We start from the raw sequence: 21,005 nt of genomic DNA on the forward strand, positions 1-21,005 counted from the left end.
TTTCATAGATGAACCTTTGGTTTGATACTTTAAGGTATTGTCATACTGTTGTTAAGTGACAGTTGACAAGACTATATTAGATGCGATTAATGAATCACTGGTCACTGTTAGTGATGCTTGTTGTCTTGTCTCTCACCTTTGACCTGTAGGAGCCCCCTGGCCCAGATGGAGGAGGAGCGGAGGGAACACGTCATGAAGATGAAGAAGATGGAGACTGAGATGGAGCAGGTGTTTGAGATGAAAGTCAAGGAGAAGAAACAGAAACTGAAGGACTCTGAGGCCGAGGTGTGTGTGTGTGTGTGTGTGTGTGTGTGTGTGTGTGTGTGTGTGTGTGTGTGTGTGTGTGTGTGTGTGTGTGTGTGTGTGTGTGTGTGTGTGTGTGTGTGTGTGTGTGTGTGTGTGTGTGTGTGTGTGTGTGTGTGTGTGTGTGTGTGTGTGAGAACCAATGGGGACAGGAGAGGTAGAGAGTGTTTGTCCGTGTGGGGGTGTATTTGGGTCTTAGTAAGTCTTTGCCACCCTTCCCTTCTCAGCTGGAGCGACGCCACGAGCAGATGAAAAAGAACTTGGAGGCTCAGTATAAGGAACTGGAGGAGAAGAAGCGTCACCATGAGGAAGAGAAGTCAAACTGGGAGGCACAGCAACGTATACTGGAGCAGCAGAAACTTGACGCTTCTAAGTGAGTGTCTGACACATTTACTCATCCTTGCTCTCTTTCTCTCAGACAAACATATAGTATGCTTTATCTATTTCTCAATGTAATGCAATGCTGAAATGTGACATTTCCTTTTGTCTCTTTTTACAGGACCATGGAAAAGAACAAAAAGAAAGGAAAAATATTTTAAGAGTTGAACCTATTCCTCCAATGAAATATTACAAACTTGTTTTTACATCCTTTTAGATAGTCACACGATCTGTAACCCGCAAACCACACCACACACACACACCCATATTGTACTATAGTAGACATTCCATACCAACATTCCAAATGTATGTTTCTCTTGCAGTACATGTCAGACATGGACCTCACACATCACTAACTCACTCTCATACAGTACATACAACACACCCCAATTACTCACTCTCATACAGTACATACAACACACCCCAATTACTCACTCTCATACAGTACATACAACACACCCCAATTACTCACTCTCATACAGTACATACAACACACCCCAATTACTCACTCTCATACAGTACATACAACACACCCCAATTACTCACTCTCATACAGTACATACAACACACCCCAATTACTCACTCTCATACAGTACATACAACACACCCCAATTACTCACTCTCATACAGTACATACAACACACCCCAATTACTCACTCTCATACAGTACATACAACACACCCCAATTACTCACTCTCATACAGTACATACAACACACCCCAATTACTCACTCTCATACAGTACATACAACACACACACAGCCACATCGCTCTCTTGGAGTCTCTGCCAAAACCTTAACCTTTTATGTGGGAATGCATGTGAATGTGAAAGTCAATGCCTATTCTTGACATGGAGGAAATTATGTCCCTCTGATCTGAGTTTTACACATGGCAGGCACCATGCATAGTCATCCTTTACACAAGTGTACTACAGACTGTTTTCTAGATGCTGCTCTGGCCACTGAACTCGCCTGTTTCTTCCAGTAGAGGCAGCTCAAGTCTTAGACTATTCGCAAGCACACTCCATTGTGACATGTGTAATCATATACAGTCTGAAATTCCCCGAACACCTGGTGCATGTTAAACACCACACTTAGGAGTGTGTGTCCAGGGGAGGGACAATGTAGGTGGTCATTAAGGGTTTGAGTCAGGTCGGAGAGTATAAGAACAAAGGAAAATAATTGTGTGGAATGATGACAGTGAAAAGCAAAGTCAAGATGAATAAGCCAGGTTCAGGAAAAGGGATGACCTATCTCAAATGTGTGTGTGTGTGTGTGTGTGTGTGTGTGTATAACTGTAAACTATGTGTTTGAGGTCCTAGATAATGCCTGATAATGCAATCAGAACCATGCCTCCGATTTTTACTAATAGAACACACATGTAACGTTAACAGGAACATTGTCAGTGTTATAGCAACATTATCTGGATACTGAAGTAGATAATAATTTCCTTATTATATAGATGATATTACACAAATCGCATGGGTGTCTAAAACAATGATAACCGTGACAATGTTTTATGTGAAGTGATGGATTTTGTGGAAGCCCTGAACCTAAAGCCCTATCTATCCCTTGTCCTCTCTCTCCCCGTCTCGTCCTCTCTCTCCCCGTCTCGTCCTCTCTCTCCCCGTCTCATCCTCTCTCTCCCCGTCTCTCCCCGTCTCGTCCTCTCTCTCCCCGTCTCGTCCTCTCTCTCCCCGTCTCGTCCTCTCTCTCCCCGTCTCGTCCTCTCTCTCCCCGTCTCGTCCTCTCTCTCCCCGTCTCGTCCTCTCTCTCCCCGTCTCGTCCTCTGTTCTAAGGACTGTGCTGAAAGCTCTATATGCATGGGTTTGTCCCAAACGCGTGGTGAGACTAACACTAAGCCACACTGTGTGACACCTCAAAACCCTTACCTCTCTGAGGATCGTCAAGTTTTATTTTAATATATAATGTATGGTTGGAGAACTAAGATTTCTTAAACCAAGTAGGATCATTACAGTAAGTGGTTCATAAGCCAATATTTTAGCCTAGTCTTGATTTTACAAACCTGTAGAATCTTAAGAGATGCATCGAAGCCATGCAAAAGGGACAGACGCAGACAACACACATCTAGTATCTAACCCCTGTACTTCTTCTCTGGTTTACATTCATAACGGAAATGACTCAATTGTTATATAATTCACAACTGAACACAAACTCAAAATCACTGTGAATTAACAGAAGACAACCTTTGACCCAACCTACACTGGTCAGTAAAAGGCTCAGTTGAGCGAAGTTCTGAAACAAACTTTTTTTAAATAGTACTTTAACCAATCCCTTATAGAAACCCCTTAAAAGGTAGTCCTAACTTTAGGAGGAGTTTGTTTTTTTGTATTGTTTTTATATGTACACTTTTCAGCTTTATTTGGTTCTTCCTTTTATCATCTGTTCTCTATCTAACTGTACATTATTATATTAAAGATGAGACTTATGTTTAAGTCAAATGTTCTCATTTTATTTAAGCAGTGGATTCTCACAGTATTCACATAAACAAAAAGGTGTGTACATCCTAACACTCCTTCCCCAATTCCATATGTCGCAAAATAGTAATTGCTGCATTCTAAGTGATAAACATGTCACTTAGAATGCATTGCTTGCATGTTGATGACGATATAGTCTTGTGAGGCTTGAGTCATGATGAGGAGGTTATCAAGGGTGACTGGAACCCTCAATGCCGCTACTTGTGGCCACAGCTGCTGGCTGCTTGACCCGGTTGAAGGCTTTCTGTACCCACGGCACACTTGACTGGAAGCAAATCACTCTGCCCTCAACAGTTCTGACCCTGTTGTAGAGGGATAATGGTACAAAGGAGAAACATCAGGCGGGTTCTATTGCTTGTATGATTGTTGCAAGTCAGTGAAAGTCAGCAGTTCTTCTGTCTTCCATAACTGAGACAATGCTAGGGCCTCAAACTAAGCAGTTGTCCTTTTGGACTGTGGCATCAGAGGAAGAGGAACAAACACTTACACAAATGCTGGTCGGGGGCATCCACTGTGAGTCTTCTGGATGGAGTCGATCTTCTTGGGGGGCACTCTCATTTTGGAGAAGCTGAAACAGCAGCTGTCAGGTGATGACTCCAGTCCAAGAGCTGTGGGGGAATAAGATGTCAATTAGAACATCCTTCGGTTACTATTTCCTAGCATAAGCCATAAGGCAACCGACCCAAGATAAGTATGACAAGCTCTTTACAGGTATATAATCAAAATCATGAAAGGAGTCACCTAGCCAAGTTATAAAAGGGCACGTAAGCACACATTGGTTACAATCCTCATGAAAACTTAATGAACTTACGGATAGCATAGGACTGGGATAGTGTAAGCAGCAATAACCCAAGAGCCAAGCAGGTAGTCTTCATGATGATTTGAGATGCTGAAAGTCTGGCGTTTGACCTGTCTTTGTTTTGGTTCCTCTGTAGTCTGAGTCCATAAGGGTTGCATCTCCTCATATAAATACTGTCAAGATGTATGATGGAACTTCCAGAGTTATATTAATATTTCCTAGAAGAGAATGACATTATGATGTCCAATTTCCATACACCCCCATAGCCTGCCAACCACTACCATATCTATCATCTTTATATTCTACTTCCTTGTCACTTCCTTTTTGAGAGTTGGGACTGTAAACATGAGGCGATGAAGATAAGATTAAATGCAGTGCCACCACAGTTCTTGCAAATTATCTCTAGCAAACTTTGTCACCGGAAAGCGAATGACAAATCATCACAAAAAGTGGATGAAGCCGTAATGGGTCACACTGTATCAGCTATTTGAAGCTATGCATTCATCAACCAACATTAATTTAACAGTCTTCGAAGAAGCTGAACGTTCTGTTGTCCTCTTCCATTATTTAGTTGTAATAGGTCAAAAATGACTATACAATTATGATCACCACAAGCCTTAATAACAAACAATATTAAGATGTACAGTGCATTCGGAAAGTATTCAGATCCCTTGACTTCTTCCACATTTTGTTACGTTACAACCTTTTCTAAAATGGATTCAATTGTTTTTTTCCATTATCAATCTACACACAATACCCCATAATTACAAAGCAAAAGCAATGTTTTAGACAGTTTTGCAACAAACAAAATAAATTACTGAAATATCACATTTACATAAGTATTCAGACCCTTTACTCAGTACTTTGTTAAAGCACCTTTGGCAGCAATTACAGCCTTGAGTCTTTGTGGGTATGATACTACAAGGTTGGCATGCCTATATTTGGGGAGTTTCTCACATTCTCTGTAGATCCTCTCAAGCTCTGTCAGGTTGAATGGGGAGTGTCGCTGCACAGCAATTTTCAGCTCTCTCCAGAGATGTTCGATCAGGTTCATGTCTGGGCTCTGGCTCGGCCACTCAAGGACATTCAGATACTTGTCGAAGCCACTCCTGTGTTGTCTTGACTGTGTGCTTAGGGTTGTTGTCCTGTTGGAAGGTACTTTGCTCCGTTCATCTTTCCCTCAATCCTGACTAGTCTCCCACTTCCTGCTGCTGAAAAACATCCCCACAGCATGAGGCTGCCACCACAATGCTTCACCGTAGGGATGGTGCCAGGTTTCCTCCAGAAGTGACGCTTGGAATTCAGGCCAAAGTCTTGGTTTCATCAGACCAGAGAATCTTGTTTCTCATGGTCTGAGAGTCCTTTAGATGCCTTTTGGCAAACTCCAAGTGGGTTGTCATGTGCCTTTTACTGAGAAGTGGCTTCCATCTGGCCACACTACCATTAAGGCCTGATTGGTGGAGTGCTGCAGAGATAGTTGTCCTTCAGAAAGGTTCTTCCATCTCCACAGAGGAACTCTGGAGCTCTGTCAGAGTGACCATCGGGTTCTTGGTCACCTCCCTGACCAAGGCCCTTCTCCCCCGATTGCTCAGTTTGGCCTGGCGGGCCAGCTCTAGGAAGAGTCTTGGTGGTTCCAAACTTCAACCATTTAAAAATGATGGAGGCCACTGTGTTGTTGGGGACCTTCAATGCTGCAGAAATGTTTTGGTACCCTTCCCCAGATCTGTGCCTCGACACAATCCTGTCTTGGAGCTCTACGGAGAATTCCTTTGACCTCATGATCTGGTATTTGGTCTGACATACACTGTCAACTGTGGGACCTTATATAGCCAGGTGTGTGCCTTTCCACATCATATCTAATCAATTGAATTTACCACAGGGGGTCTTCAATCAAGTTGTAGAAACATCTAAAGGATGATCAATGGAAACAGGATGCAACTGAGCTCAATTTTGAGAATCAAAGCAAAAGGTCTAAATACTTATGTAGATAATGTATTTATGTTTTTTATTTGTAATAAAGTGCAACAAAAATCTAAACTGTTTTTGCTTTATTATGGGGTATTGTGTGTAGATTGATGAGAAAAAAAGATATTTCATCTATTTTAGATTAGGGCTGTAAAGTAACAAAATGTGGAAAAAGTAACGGGGTCTGAATACTTTCTGAATGCACTGTATATATGCATGCTAGGTCTACTGTATGACCATTTTCATTTGGTCAAATGATACCCATGACATCAGGAAACCCCCAAGCATTTTCTATTTAAGATCATTCTTTTCAAATGCGTGTGAAAAGGAAGTGTTGGGGAAGCTACTCTGAAAATATAGTTATATACAGTGCATTCGGAAAGTACTCAGACCCCTGACTTTTTCCACATTTTGGTATGTTTCAGCCTTATTCTAAAATGTATTAAATCATATTTCTTCTCATCCATATACACACAATAACCCATAATGACAAAGGGAAAACAGGTTTTTAGAAATGTTTGCAAAAAATAAATAAACAGAAATACCTTATTTACATACGTATACAGACCTTTTGCTATGAAACTCAAATTTGAGCTCAGGTGCATTCTGTTAACATTGATCATCCTTTAGATGTTTCTACAACTTGATTGAAGACCCCCTGTGGTAAATTCAATTGATTGGATATGATTTGGAAAGGCACACGCCTGTCTATATAAGGTCCCACAGTTGACAGTGCATGTCAGACCAAAAACCACGCCATGAGGTCAAAGCAATTGTCCTTAGTGCTTGGAGACAGGATTGTGTCAAGGCACAGATCTGGGGAAGGGTACCAAAAACAATTCTGCAGCATTAAAGGTCCCCATGAAGACAGTGCCCTCCATCATTCTTAAATGGTTGAAGTTTGGAACCACCAAGACTCTTCCTAGAGCTGGCCGCCAGGCCAAACTGAGCAATCGTGGAGAAGGACCTTGGTCAGGGAGGTGACCAAGAAACCAATGGTCACTCTGCCAGAGCTCCAGAGTTTCAGAAGGACAACCATCTCTGCAGCACTCTACCAATCAGGCCTTTATGGTAGAGTGGCCAGACAGAAGCCACTCCTCAGTAAAAGGCACATGTCAGCCCACTTGGAGTTTTCCATGAGAAACAAGATTCTCTGGTCTGATGAAACCAAGATTTAACTCTTTGGTCTGAATGCCAAGCATCACGTTTGGAGGAAAACTGGCACCATCCCTAAGGTGAAGCATGATGCTGTGGCGATTATTTTCAGTGGCAGGGACTGAGCGACTAGTCATGGTTGAAGGAAAGATGACCGGAGCAAAGTACAGAGACATCCTTGATGAGAACCTGCTCCAGAGCACTCAGGACCTCATACTGGGGCGAAGGTTCACCCCCCCAACAGGACAACAAAGGAGTGGCTTCGGGACAAGTCCCCAAATGTCTTTGAATGGCCCAGCCTGATCCCGGACTTGAACCCGATCGAACATCTCTGGGGAGAGCTGAAAATAGCAGTGCAGTGACGCTCCCCATCCAACCCGACAGAGCTTGAGAGGATCTGCAGAGAAGAATGGGAGAAACTCCCCAAATACAAGTGTGCCAAGCTTGTACCGTCATACCCAAGAAGACACGAGGCTGTAATCACTGCCAAAGGAGCTTCAACAAAGTACTGAGTAGTACTTTCTGAATGCACTGTATATATATTGCTACCAATTACTTCACACTGGAAAAAGTTAAGCTACACTTAAGCTAGCCCTACAAAAAATATAGTTTACTCAACTAAACTTACTTTGAAAAAGTAGTTCACTACCTACAAACTACTTTGTGAAAAATTATCATATGTAAATGTGAAATGTAAAATGTAGTAACAGGACACTTTGGGGTCATATAATAACAGAATGTGTAATTTATCCTATTAAACACACAATGTTTCAAGTGAGACCGCTACATGGCAAAAAAGTAATTAACTACTGAAAACACTATCCATATTTGAATTTACTTAAACTACCACCAAGCTACTGCAAAATTTTGTTAAATTACTAGTTGAACTACATATAGTTCACTACTCCCCAACACTGTGAAAATGTCAGTGTAGGACGCTGTTGCAGAAGTCTGTGGTGTGGAGCTGTCTGTGACAAGTGGAGATTGTACAGACAACAGATCTTATCAGATATTTTTTACACACATACATACAGTAGCATTTTCATAACAGGCTGACTCCCACACACAACTGCAACCCCTCATTTTCAACCCTCACCAATTTCCACAGACAGTTAATCATTGGTATTCTGCAATAATGCTAATGAGATTACTTCAGACCTCGCATGTATGTTCAATCAATGTTAAATGAATGTAGAATGTGTTTGGGATTTGTTGTCCCCCACAATTAAATCAGGGAGGGGACTGTGGATCTGTCTCCGTCCATACACATTCTCATTCTTATTTTAGTCAAATCTGATATCTCAGCCAGCGCTGGCCCAATTTTGAAGACACTTCTGTGAAATGTGTCTTGCCATAGAGATCCGGCATTTACTAAATGACACTGATTGGCCAGATGGTGGAGGTATGACAAGAGATAGGAAAAAGCTAACTTTGAATGTCACACCCCTCACCCCGTTTGACCTAAAGTATGAATCAGTCAAGGATATTCGTAGTGTAACACAATTTGGTACACGTTGCAAATACTGTTAAGACTCAACACATGCAAGAACATTCATATCGACCACGGTGGCGCTTTGACGGGCACATGTTTATATCTTGATTTGTATTTGTGTTTGTTATGGATCCCCATTAGCTGCTGCCAATGCAGCAGCTACTCTTCCTGGGGTCCAGCAAAATTAAGGCAGTTTATACAATTGTAAAAACATTACAATACATTCACAACACACTGTGTGCCCTCAGGCCCCTACTCCACCACTACCACATATATACAATACAAAATCTATGTGTACGTGTGTGTATGCTATCGTGTGTATGCATGTGTCTGTGCCTCTGTTTGTATAGCTTCCCAGTCCCGCTGTTCCATAAGGTGTTTTTTTTATCTGTTTTTTAAATCAAATTTTACTGCTTGCATGAGTTACTTGATGGGGAATAGAGTTCCCTGTAGTCATGGCTCTGTGTAGTACTGTGCGCCTTCCATAGTCTGTTTTGGACTTGGGGACTATGAAGAGATCTCTTCTGGCATGTCTTGTGGGGTATGCATGGGTGTCCGAGCTGTGCCCCAGTAGTTCAAAAAGACAGCTTGGTGCATTCAACATGTCAATACCTCTCATAAATAGAAGCAGTGATGAAGTCAATCTCTCCTCCACTTTGAGCCAGGAGAGCTTGACATGCATATTATTAATATTAGCTCTCTGTGTTCATCTAAGGGCCAGCTGTGCTGCCCTGTTCTGAACCAATTACAATTTTCCGAAGTCCTTCTTTGTGGCACCTGACAACACTACTGAACAGTAGTCCAGCTGCGACAAAACTAGAGCCTGTAGGACCAGCCTTGTTGACAATATTATCAAGAAGGCAGAGCAGTGATGTCATGGACAAACTCCCCATCTTAGCTACTGTTGTATCAATATGTTTTGACCATGACAGTTTACAATCCAGGGTAACTCCAAGCAGTTTGGTCACCTCAACTTCCACATTATTTATTACAAGATTTAGTTGAAGTTTAGGGTTTAGTGAATGATTTGTCCCAAATACAATGTTTTTAGTTTTAGAAATATTTAGGACGAACCTATTCCTTGCCACCCACTCTGAAACTAACTGCAACTCTTTGTTAAGTGTTGCAGTCATTTCAGTCGCTGTTGTAGCTGACATGCATAGTGTTGTGTTATCAACATACATAGACACACTGGCTTTCCTCAAAGCCAGTAGCAATTCATTAGTAAAGATTGAAAAAGAAATGGGCCTAGACAGCTGCCTTGGGGAATTCCTGATTCTACCTGGATTCTGTTGGAAAGGCTTCCATTAAAGAACACCCTCTGTGTTCTGTTAGACAGGTAACTCTTTATCCACAATATAGCAGGCGGTGTAAAGACATAACACATAAATTTTTCCAGCAGCAGACTATGATTGATAATGTCAAAAGCCGCACTGAAGTCTAACAAAACAGCCGGCACAATCTTTTTATCATCAATTTCTCTCAGCCAATTATCAGTCATTTGTGTAAGTGCTGTGCTTGCTGAATGTCCTCTATAAGCATGCTGAAAGTTTGTTGTCAATTTGTTGACTGTAAAATAGCATTGTGTCTGGTCAAACACAATCTTTTCCAAAAGTTGACTAAGGGTCGGTACAGGCTGATTGGTCGGCTATTTGAGCCTGTAAAGGGGGCTTTACTATTCTTGATTCTTGGGTAGCGAAATTACTTTAGCTTCCCTCCAGGCCTGGGGGCACACATTCTAGTAAGCTTAAATTGAAAATATGGCAAATAGGAGTGGCAATATTGGCTGCTAATATCCTCCATAACTTTCCATCCAAGTTGTCAGACCCCTGTGGCTTGTCATTGTTGATAGACAAGTTGTAGTTTCTTCTTCTTTTTATTCAGTTGAGTCACATGATTTCTCAATTTTCAATAAGTTTGCCAATTGATTGTGCAGCCAAGACTTATTTGCCATTCCTTTTGCCTCATCACTCTCAACCATACAATTGTTTAATTCCTCATCAATCCATAGGGATCTAACAGTTTTCACAGTCATTTTCTTAATGGGTGCATGCTTATTAGCAACTGGAATAAGCAATTTCAAGTGCAGTGTCTGTTTGCTCCTCATTACACACCACGGACCAACAGATATTCTTTACATTAATAACATAGGAATCACTACAAACTTATTGCATGACCTCTTATACACTACAGTGCCTTGCAAAAGTATTTGGCCCCCTTGAACTTTGCGACCTTTTGCCACATTTCAGGCTTCAAACATAAAGATATAAAACTGTATTTTTTTGTGAAGAATCAACAACAAGTGGGACACAATCATGAAGTGGAACAACATTTATTTTTTAATAAATCAAAAACTGAAAAATTGGGCGTGCAAAATTATTCAGCCCCTTTACTTTCAGTGCAGCAAACTCTCTCCAGAAGTTCAGTGAGGATCTCTGAATGATCCAATGTTGACCTAAATGACTAATGATGATCAATACAATCCACCTGTGTGTAATCAAGTCTCTGTATAAATGCACCTGCACTGTGATAGTCTCAGAGGTCCGTTAAAAGCGCAGAGAGCATCATGAAGAACAAGGAACAGACCAGGCAGGTCCGAGATACTGTTGTGAAGAAGTTTAAAGCCGGATTTGGATACAAAAATATTTCCCAAGCTTAAAACATCCCAAGGAGCACTGTGCAAGCGTTAATATTGAAATGGAAGGAGTATCAGACCACTGCAAATCTACCAAGACCTGGCCGTCCCTCTAAACTTTCAGCTCATACAAGGAGAAGACTGATCAGAGATGCAGCCAAGAGGCCCATGATCACTCTGGATGAACTGCAGAGATCTACAGCTGAGGTGGGAGACTCTGTCCATAGGACAACAATCAGTCGTATATTGCACAAATCTGGCCTTTATGGAAGAGTGGCAAGAAGAAAGCCATTTCTTAAAGATATCCATAAAAAGTGTTGTTTAAAGTTTGCCACAAGCCACCTGGGAGACACACCAAACATGTGGAAGAAGGTGCTCTGGTCAGATGAAACCAAAATTGAACTTTTTGGCAACAATGCAAGCAACACAGCTCATCACCCTGAACACACCATCCCCACTGTCAAACATGGTGGTGGCAGCATCATGGTTTGGGCCTGCTTTTCTTCAGCAGGGACAGGGAAGATGGTTAAAATTGATGGGAAGATGGATGGAGCCAAATACAGGACCATTCTGGAAGAAAACCTGATGGAGTCTGCAAAAGACCTGAGACTGGGACGGAGATTTGTCTTCCAACAAGACAATGATCCAAAACATAAAGCAAAATCTACAATGGAATGGTTCAAAAATAAACATATCCAGGTGTTAGAATGGCCAAGTCAAAGTCCAGACCTGAATCCAATCGAGAATCTGTGGAAAGAACTGAAAAGTGCTGTTCACAAATGCTCTCCATCCAACCTCACTGAGCTCGAGCTGTTTTGCAAGGAGGAATGGGAAAACATTTCAGTCTCGATGTGCAAAACTGATAGAGACATACCCCAAGCAACTTACAGCTGTAATCGCAGCAAAAGGTGGCGCTACAAAGTATTAACTTAAGGGGGCTGAATAATTTTGCACGCCCAATTTTTCAGTTTTTGATTTGTTAAAAAAGTTTGAAATATCCAATAAATGTCGTTCCACTTCATGACTGTGTCCCACTTGTTGTTGATTCTTCACAAAAAAATACAGTTTTATATCTTTATGTTTGAAGCCTGAAATGTGGCAAAAGGTCGCAAAGTTCAAGGGGGCCGAATACTTTCGCAAGGCACTGTATATTAGGCCCAGCCTTTGGAACTTTGGTTTTCCTAGATACAGTGCCTTGCGAAAGTATTCGGCCCCCTTGAACTTTGCGACCTTTTGCCACATTTCAGGCTTCAAACATAAAGATATAAAACTGTATTTTTTTGTGAAGAATCAACAACAAGTGGGACACAATCATGAAGTGGAACAACATTTATTGGATATTTCAAACTTTTTTAACAAATCAAAAACTGAAAAATTGGGCGTGCAAAATTATTCAGCCCCTTTACTTTCAGTGCAGCAAACTCTCTCCAGAAGTTCAGTGAGGATCTCTGAATGATCCAATGTTGACCTAAATGACTAATGATGATAAATACAATCCACCTGTGTGTAATCAAGTCTCCGTATAAATGCACCTGCACTGTGATAGTCTCAGAGGTCCGTTAAAAGCGCAGAGAGCATCATGAAGAACAAGGAACACACCAGGCAGGTCCGAGATACTGTTGTGAAGAAGTTTAAAGCCGGATTTGGATACAAAAAGATTTCCCAAGCTTTAAACATCCCAAGGAGCACTGTGCAAGCGAAAGTATTCGGCCCCCTTGAACTTTGAACTTTGCGACCTTTTGCCACATTTCAGGCTTCAAACATAAAGACATAAAACTGTATTTTTTTGTGAAGAATCAACAACAAGTGGGACACAATCATGAACTGGAACGACATTTATTGCATATTTCAAACTTTTTTAACAAATCAAAAACTGAAAAATTGGGTGTGCAAAATTATTCAGCCCCCTTAAGTTAATACTTTGTAGCGCCACCTTTTGCTGCGATTACAGCTGTAAGTCGCTTTGGGAATGTCTCTATCAGTTTTGCACATCGAGAGACTGACATTTTTTCCCATTCCTCCTTACAAAACAGCTCGAGCTCAGTGAGGTTGGATGGAGAGCATTTGTGAACAGCACTTTTCAGTTCTTTCCACAGATTCTCGATTGGATTCAGGTCTGGACTTTGACTTGGCCAGTCTAACACCTGGATATGTTTATTTTTGAACCATTCCATTGTAGATTTTGCTTTATGTTTTGGATCATTGTCTTGTTGGAAGACAAATCTCCGTCCCAGTCTCAGGTCTTTTGCAGACTCCATCAGGTTTTCTTCCAGAATGGTCCTGTATTTGGCTCCATCCATCTTCCCATCAATTTTAACCATCTTCCCTGTCCCTGCTGAAGAAAAGCAGGCCCAAACCATGATGCTGCCACCACCATGTTTGACAGTGGGTATGGTGTGTTCAGGGTGATGAGCTGTGTTGCTTTTACGCCAAACATAACGTTTTGCATTGTTGCCAAAAAAGTTCAATTTTGGTTTCATCTGACCAGAGCACCTTCTTCCACATGTTTGGTGTGTCTCCCAGGTGGCTTGTGGCAAACTTTAAACAACACTTTTTATGGATATCTTTAAGAAATGGCTTTCTTCTTGCCACTCTTCCATAAAGGCCAGATTTGTGCAATATACGACTGATTGTTGTCCTATGGACAGAGTCTCCCACCTCAGCTGTAGATCTCTGCAGTTCATCCAGAGTGATCATGGGCCTCTTGGCTGCATCTCTGATCAGTCTTCTCCTTGTATGAGCTGAAAGTTTAGAGGGACGGCCAGGTCTTGGTAGATTTGCAGTGGTCTGATACTCCTTCCATTTCAATATTATCGCTTGCACAGTGCTCTTTGGGATGTTTTAAGCTTGGGCAATATTTTTGTATCCAAATCCGGCTTTAAACTTCTTCACAACAGTATCTCGGACCTGCCTGGTGTGTTCCTTGTTCTTCATGATGCTCTCTGCGCTTTTAACGGACCTCTGAGACTATCACAGTGCAGGTGCATTTATACGGAGACTTGATTACACACAGGTGGATTGTATTTATCATCATTAGTCATTTAGGTCAACATTGGATCATTCAGAGATCCTCACTGAACTTCTGGAGAGAGTTTGCTGCACTGAAAGTAAAGGGGCTGAATAATTTTGCACGCCCAATTTTTCAGTTTTTGATTTGTTAAAAAAGTTTGAAATATCCAATAAATGTCGTTCCACTTCATGATTGTGTCCCACTTGTTGTTGATTCTTCACAAAAAAATACAGTTTTATATCTTTATGTTTGAAGCCTGAAATGTGGCAAAAGGTCGCAAAGTTCAAGGGGGCCGAATACTTTCGCAAGGCACTGTATGGCTACTATATTGGGATCACAACATCCAATGGATCTGGATACTGCTTTCAAGCTAATTTCTGCAGCATTAGTAAAGATGTGATCAGTATATGTTGATGATTTCATTCCTGTGCTGTTTGTAACTACCCTAGGTTGACTGATAAACTGAACCAGGTTGCAGACACTGGTTACAGTTTGAAGCTTTTTCTTGAATGGGCAGCTTGATGAAAACCAGTCAATATTTAAATCATCCAGAAAATATACCTCTCTGTTGATATCACATATATTATCAAGCATTTCACACATGTTATCCAGATACTGACTGTTAGCACTTGGTGGTCTATAGCAGCTTCCCACCAGAATAGGCTTTAGGTGAGGCAGATGAACCTGTAGCCATATTACTTCAATAGTATTTAACATGAGATCCTCTCTAATCTTTACAGGAATATGGTTCTGAATAGAAACAGCAACACCTCCACCATTGGCATTTCTATATTTTCTGAAAATGTTATTACCTTGTATTGCTATCACTGTATCATCAAAGGTATGATCTAAGTGAGTTTCAGAGATAGTCAGAATGTCATCTGTTACTAGCAAGTTATTGATTTCATGAACCTTGTTTCTTAAGCTACATAAGTTAACGTGAGCTATTTTGAGCACTTTAGTTTACTTACTTTTATTGCTTTACTGGGAAGCTTAGCAGCAGTAGACATGCTCATGTTCTTCATGTTGCGCATGGTGAGCTGCACACCAGTGGACTTCCTCATAGGGCACACCGGCTTGGTGCTAACAGTATAAATCTGGTTCATAGGCACATGATTACTGCAGGATCAGCAGAGGCATTCAGGACAGTTTGACGGGCATAAATTAGGTTACTTACAATGTGTCTACCAACACCCCTGGTGTAATTTACATTTGCTGAAGCATTATGACAACTCTGCATCACAATGGTAGGGATTAGCTGAGCTGGGCTTGGGTCATTGATAAGTCATTGTCTCAATGCAGCCTTATAGTGCTGTGAAAGGATCCAGGATCCCATATGATTTGGGTGGATCCCATCCTCCTTATAAAATGTGTTTTGTTTCCAAAAGCTAGCGAATTTGTCAACAAAAGTTATACTCATTGAGCTGTAATAATCACATAGCCAGTTGTGAAGCGAAAAAATCCTTCTAAAGCGTTCAAAGAACTCAAGTCCTTTTGTTCACCTGACCTAGAATTCCTTACAATCAAATGCCGACCGCATTATCTACCAAGAGAATTCTCTTCAATTATAATCACAGTCGCGTACATCCCCCCCAAGCAGACAGCTCGACGGCCCTGAAAGAACTTCATTGGACTCTATGTAAAGTGGAAACCACATATCCTGAGGCAGCATTTATTGTAGCTGGGGATTTTAACAAGGCTAATCTGAAAACAAGGCTCCCTAAATTTTATAAGCATATCGAATGCGCGACCCGGGCTGGAAAAGTTCTGGATCATTGTTACTCTAACTTCCGCGACGCATACAAAGCCCTCCCTCGCTCTCCTTTCGGCAAATCTGTCCACGACTCCATTTTGCTGCTCCCAGCCTATAGACAGAAACTAAAACAGGAAACGCCAGTGCACAGGTCTGTTCAACGCTGGTCCGACCAATCTGATTCCACGCTTCAAGATTGCTTCGATCACGTGGACTGGGATATTTTCTGGATAGCGTCGAACAACAACATTGATGTATATGCTGTTTCGGTGAGCGAGTTTATTAGCAAGTGCATCGGTGATGTTGTACCCACAGTGAAAATTAAAATCTTCCCCAACCAGAAACTGTGGATTGATGGCAGATTTCGCGCAAAACTGAAAGCGTGAACCACTGCTTTTAATCAGGGCAAGGCGACCAGAAACATGACCGAATACAAACAATGTAGCTATTCCCTCCGCAAGGCAATCAAACAAGCTAAGCGTCAGTATAGAGACAAAGTAGAGTCGCAATTCAACGGCTCAGACACGAGAGGTATGTGGCAGGGTCTACAGTCAATCACGGGCTACAAAAAGAAATCCAGCCCTGTCGCGGACCCCGATGTCTTGCTCCCAGATAAAGTAAACAACTTCTTTGCTCGCTTTGTGGACAATACAGTGCCAATGATATGGCCCGCAACCAAAACCTGTGGACTCTACTTCACCGCAGCCAATGTGAGTAAAACATTTAAACATGTTAACCCTCGCAAGGCTGCCGGCCCATACGGCATCCCTAGCCGCGTCCTCAGAGCATGCGCAGACTAGCTGGCTGGTGTGTTTACGGACATATCAATCAATCCCTATCCCAGTCTGCTGTTCCCACATGCTTCAAGAGGGCCACCATTGATCCTGTTCCTAAGAAGACTAAGGTAACTGAGCTAAACGACTATCGCCCTGTAGCACTCACTTCAGTCATCATGAAGTGCTTTGAGAGACTAGTCACGGGTCATATCACCTCCACCCTACCTGACACCCTAGACCTACTCCGATTTGCTTACCGCCCCAATAGGTTCACAGATGACGCAATCACACTGCACACTGCCCTAACCCATCTGGACTAGAGGAATACCTATGTAACTATGCTGTTCATTGACTACACCTCAGCATTTAACACCATAGTACCCTCCAAACTCATCATTAAGCTCGAGACCCTGGGTCTCGACCCCGCCCTGTGCATCTGGGTCCTGGACTTTCTGACGGGCCGCCCTCAGGTGGTGAGGGTAGGAAACAACATCTCCACCCCGCTGAGCATTAACATTGGGGCCCCACAAGGGTGCATTCTCAGCCCTCTCCTGTACTCCCTGTTCACCCATGACTGCATGGCCATGCACGCCTCCAACTCAATCATCGAGTTTGCAGACGACACTACAGTGGTAGGCTTGATTACCAACAACGATGAGACGGCCTACAGGGAGGAGGTGGGGGCCCTCGGAGTGTGGTGTCAGGAAAATAACCTCACACTCAACGTCAACAAAACAAAGGAGATGATCGTGGACTTCAGGAAACAGCACAGGGAGCATCCACCTATCCACATCGACGGGACAGTAGTGGAGAAGGTGGAAAGTTTTAAGTTCCTCGGCGTACACATCACGGACATACTGAAATGGTCCACCCACACAGACAGTGTAGTGAAGAAGGCGCAACAGCGCCTCTTCAACCTCAGGAGGCTGAAGAAATTTGGCTTGTCACCAAAAACACTCACAAACTTTTACAGATGCACAATCGAGAGCATCCTGTCGGGCTGTATCACCGCCTGGTACAGCAACTGCTCTGCCCACAACCGCAAGGCTTTCCAGAGGGTAGTGAGGTCTGCACAATGCATCACCGGGGGCAAACTACCTGTCCTCCAGGACACTTACACCACCCAATGTCACAGGAAGGCCAAAAAGATCATCAAGGACAACAACCACCCGAGCCACTGCCTGTTCACCCCGTTATCATCCAGAAGGCGAGGTCAGTACAGGTTTATCAAAGCTGGGACCGTGAGACTGAAAAACAACTTCTATCTCAAGGCCATCAGACTGTTAAACAGCCATCACTAACATTGAGTGGCTGCTGCCAACATACTGACTCAAATCTATAGCCACTTTAATAATTACAAATTGGATGGAATAAATGTATCACTTGTCACTTTAAACAATGCCACTTTATATACTGTTTACATACCCTACATTACTCATCTCATATGTATATAATGTACTCTATACCATCTACTGCATCTTGCCTATGCCGTTCGGCCATCGCTCATCCATATACAGTGAGGCAAAAAAGTATTTAGTCAGCCACCAATTGTGCAAGTTCTCCAACTTAAAAAGATGAGAGAGGACTGTAATAGGTACACTTCATAGGTGCACTTCAACTATGACAGACAAAATGAGAAAAAAAAATCCAGAAAATCACATTGTAGGATTTTTTATGAATTTATTTGCAAATTATGGTGGAAAATAAGTATTTGGTCACCTACAAACAAGCAAGATTTCTGGCTCGCACAGACCTGTAACTTCTTCTTTAAGAGGCTCCTCTGTCCTCCACTCGTTACCTGTATTAATGGCACCTGTTTGAACTTGTTATCAGTATAAAATACACCTGTCCACAACCTCAAACAGTCACACTCCAAACTCCACTATGGCCAAGACCAAAGAGCTGTCAAAGGACACCAGAAACAAAATTGTAGACCTGCACCAGGCTGGGAAGACTGAATCTGCAATAGGTAAGTAGCTTGGTTTGAAGAAATCAACTGTGGGAGCAATTATTAGGAAATGGAAGACATACAAGACCACTGATAATCTCCCTCGATCTGGGGCTCCACGCAAGATCTCACCCCGTGGGGTCAAAATGATCACAAGTGAGCAAAAATCCCAGAACCACACGGGGGGACCTAGTGAATGACCTGCAGAGAGCTGGGACCAAAGTAACAAAGCCTACCATCAGTAACACACTACGCCGCCAGGGACTCAAATCTTGCAGTGCCAGACGTGTCCCCCTGCTTAAGCCAGTACATGTCCAGGCCCGTCTGAAGTTTGCTAGAGAGCATTTGGATGATCCAGAAGAAGATTGGGAGAATGTCATATGGTCAGATGAAACCAAAATATAACTTTTTGGTAAAAACACAACTCGGCGTGTTTGGAGGACAAAGAATGCTGAGTTGCATCCAAAGAACACCATACCTACTATGAAGCATGGGGGTGGAAACATCATGCTTTGGGGCATGATTTTCTGCAAAGGGACCAGGACGACTGATCCGTGTAAAGGAAAGAATGAATGGGGCCATGTATCGTGAGATTTTGAGTGAAAACCTCCTTCCATCAGCAAGAGCATTGAAGATGAAACGTGGCTGGGTCTTTCAGCATGACAATGATCCCAAACACACCGCCCGGGCAACGAAGGAGTGGCTTTATAAGAAGCATTTCAAGGTCCTGGAGTGGCCTAGCCAGTCTCCAGATCTCAACCCCATAGAAAATCTTTGGAGGGAGTTGAAAGTCTGTGTTGCCCAGCAACAGCCCCAAAACATCACTGCTCTAGAGGAGATCTGCATGGAGGAATGGGCCGAAATACCAGCAACAGTGTGTGAAAACCTTGTGAAGACTTACAGAAAATGTTTGAGCTCTGTCATTGCCAACAAAGGGTATATAACAAAGTATTGAGTTAAACTTTTGTTATTGACCAAATACTTATTTTCCACCATAATTTGCAAATACATTCAGTGCCAACACACTGACTCAACTCCAGCCACTTTAATAATGGGAATTGTTGGGAATTGATGTAAAATATATCACTAGCCACTTTAAACAATGCTACTTAATATAATGTTTACATACCCTACATTATTCATCTCATACAGTGCCTTGCGAAAGTATTCGGCCCCCTTGAACTTTGCGACCTTGTGCCACATTTCAGGCTTCAAACATAAAGATATAAAACTGTATTTTTTTGTGAAGAATCAACAACAAGTGGGACACAATCATGAAGTGGAACGACATTTATTGGATATTTCAAACTTTTTTAACAAATCAAAAACTGAAAAATTGGGCGTGCAAAATTATTCAGCCCCTTTACTTTCAGTGCAGCAAACTCTCTCCAGAAGTTCAGTGAGGATCTCTCAATGATCCAATGTTGACCTAAATGACTAATGATGATAAATACAATCCACCTGTGTGTAATCAAGTCTCCGTATAAATGCACCTGCACTGTGATAGTCTCAGAGGTCCGTTAAAAGCGCAGAGAGCATCATGAAGAACAAGGAACACACCAGGCAGGTCCGAGATACTGTTGTGAAGAAGTTTAAAGCCGGATTTGGATACAAAAATATTTCCCAAGCTTAAAACATCCCAAAGAGCACTGTGCAAGCGATAATATTGAAATGGAAGGAGTATCAGACCACTGCAAATCTACCAAGACCTGGCCGTCCCTCTAAACTTTCAGCTCATACAAGGAGAAGACTGATCAGAGATGCAGCCAAGAGGCCCATGATCACTCTGGATGAACTGCAGAGATCGACAGCTGAGGTGGGAGACTCTGTCCATAGGACAACAATCAGTCGTATATAGCACAAATCTGGCCTTCATGGAAGAGTGGCAAGAAGAAAGCCATTTCTTAAAGATATCCATAAAAAGTGTCGTTTAAAGTTTGCCACAAGCCACCTGGGAGACACACCAAACATGTGGAAGAAGGTGCTCTGGTCAGATGAAACCAAAATTGAACTTTTTGGCAACAATGCAAAACGTTATGTTTGGCGTAAAAGCAACACAGCCCATCACCCTGAACACACCATCCCCACTGTCAAACATGGTGGTGGCAGCATCATGGTTTGGGCCTGCTTTTCTTCAGCAGGGACAGGGAAGATGGTTAAAATTGATGGGAAGATGGATGGAGCCAAATACAGGACCATTCTGGAAGAAAACCTGATGGAGTCTGCAAAAGACCTGAGACTGGGACGGAGATTTGTCTTCCAACAAGACAATGATCCAAAACATAAAGCAAAATC

The 21,005-nt window shown here is 42.3% G+C and overlaps 2 protein-coding genes across 3 annotated transcripts in view; one reads left to right on the plus strand and one right to left on the minus strand.

The window, feature by feature from the left end:
• LOC139388810 (septin-7-like) overlaps positions 1 to 3,141 on the plus strand; it is a 42,694-nt gene extending 39,553 nt beyond the window's left edge. For both annotated transcript variants that reach the window (XM_071135753.1, XM_071135744.1), the window contains exons 11-13: positions 150 to 285; positions 531 to 676; positions 803 to 3,141. In XM_071135753.1, the coding sequence (XP_070991854.1) occupies positions 150 to 285; positions 531 to 676; positions 803 to 842 (322 nt within the window). In that variant the 3' untranslated portion in view covers positions 843 to 3,141. The remainder of the gene's footprint in view (positions 1 to 149; positions 286 to 530; positions 677 to 802) is intronic.
• On the minus strand, positions 3,131 to 4,273 carry LOC139389069 (C-C motif chemokine 4-like). Its single transcript, XM_071135767.1, has 3 exons — positions 3,989 to 4,273; positions 3,665 to 3,785; positions 3,131 to 3,479 (listed from the first exon to the last, which is right to left on the minus strand). The coding sequence occupies exons 1-3, from the start codon at positions 4,140 to 4,142 to the stop codon at positions 3,347 to 3,349; spliced, it is 408 nt and encodes a 135-aa protein (XP_070991868.1). The 5' UTR covers positions 4,143 to 4,273; the 3' UTR covers positions 3,131 to 3,346.
• Between the last annotated feature and the right edge of the window lie 16,732 nt (positions 4,274 to 21,005).

The sequence above is a fragment of the Oncorhynchus clarkii genome, chromosome 1, assembly GCF_045791955.1.
Source record: "Oncorhynchus clarkii lewisi isolate Uvic-CL-2024 chromosome 1, UVic_Ocla_1.0, whole genome shotgun sequence".
Taxonomy (NCBI): Eukaryota; Metazoa; Chordata; class Actinopteri; order Salmoniformes; family Salmonidae; genus Oncorhynchus; species Oncorhynchus clarkii.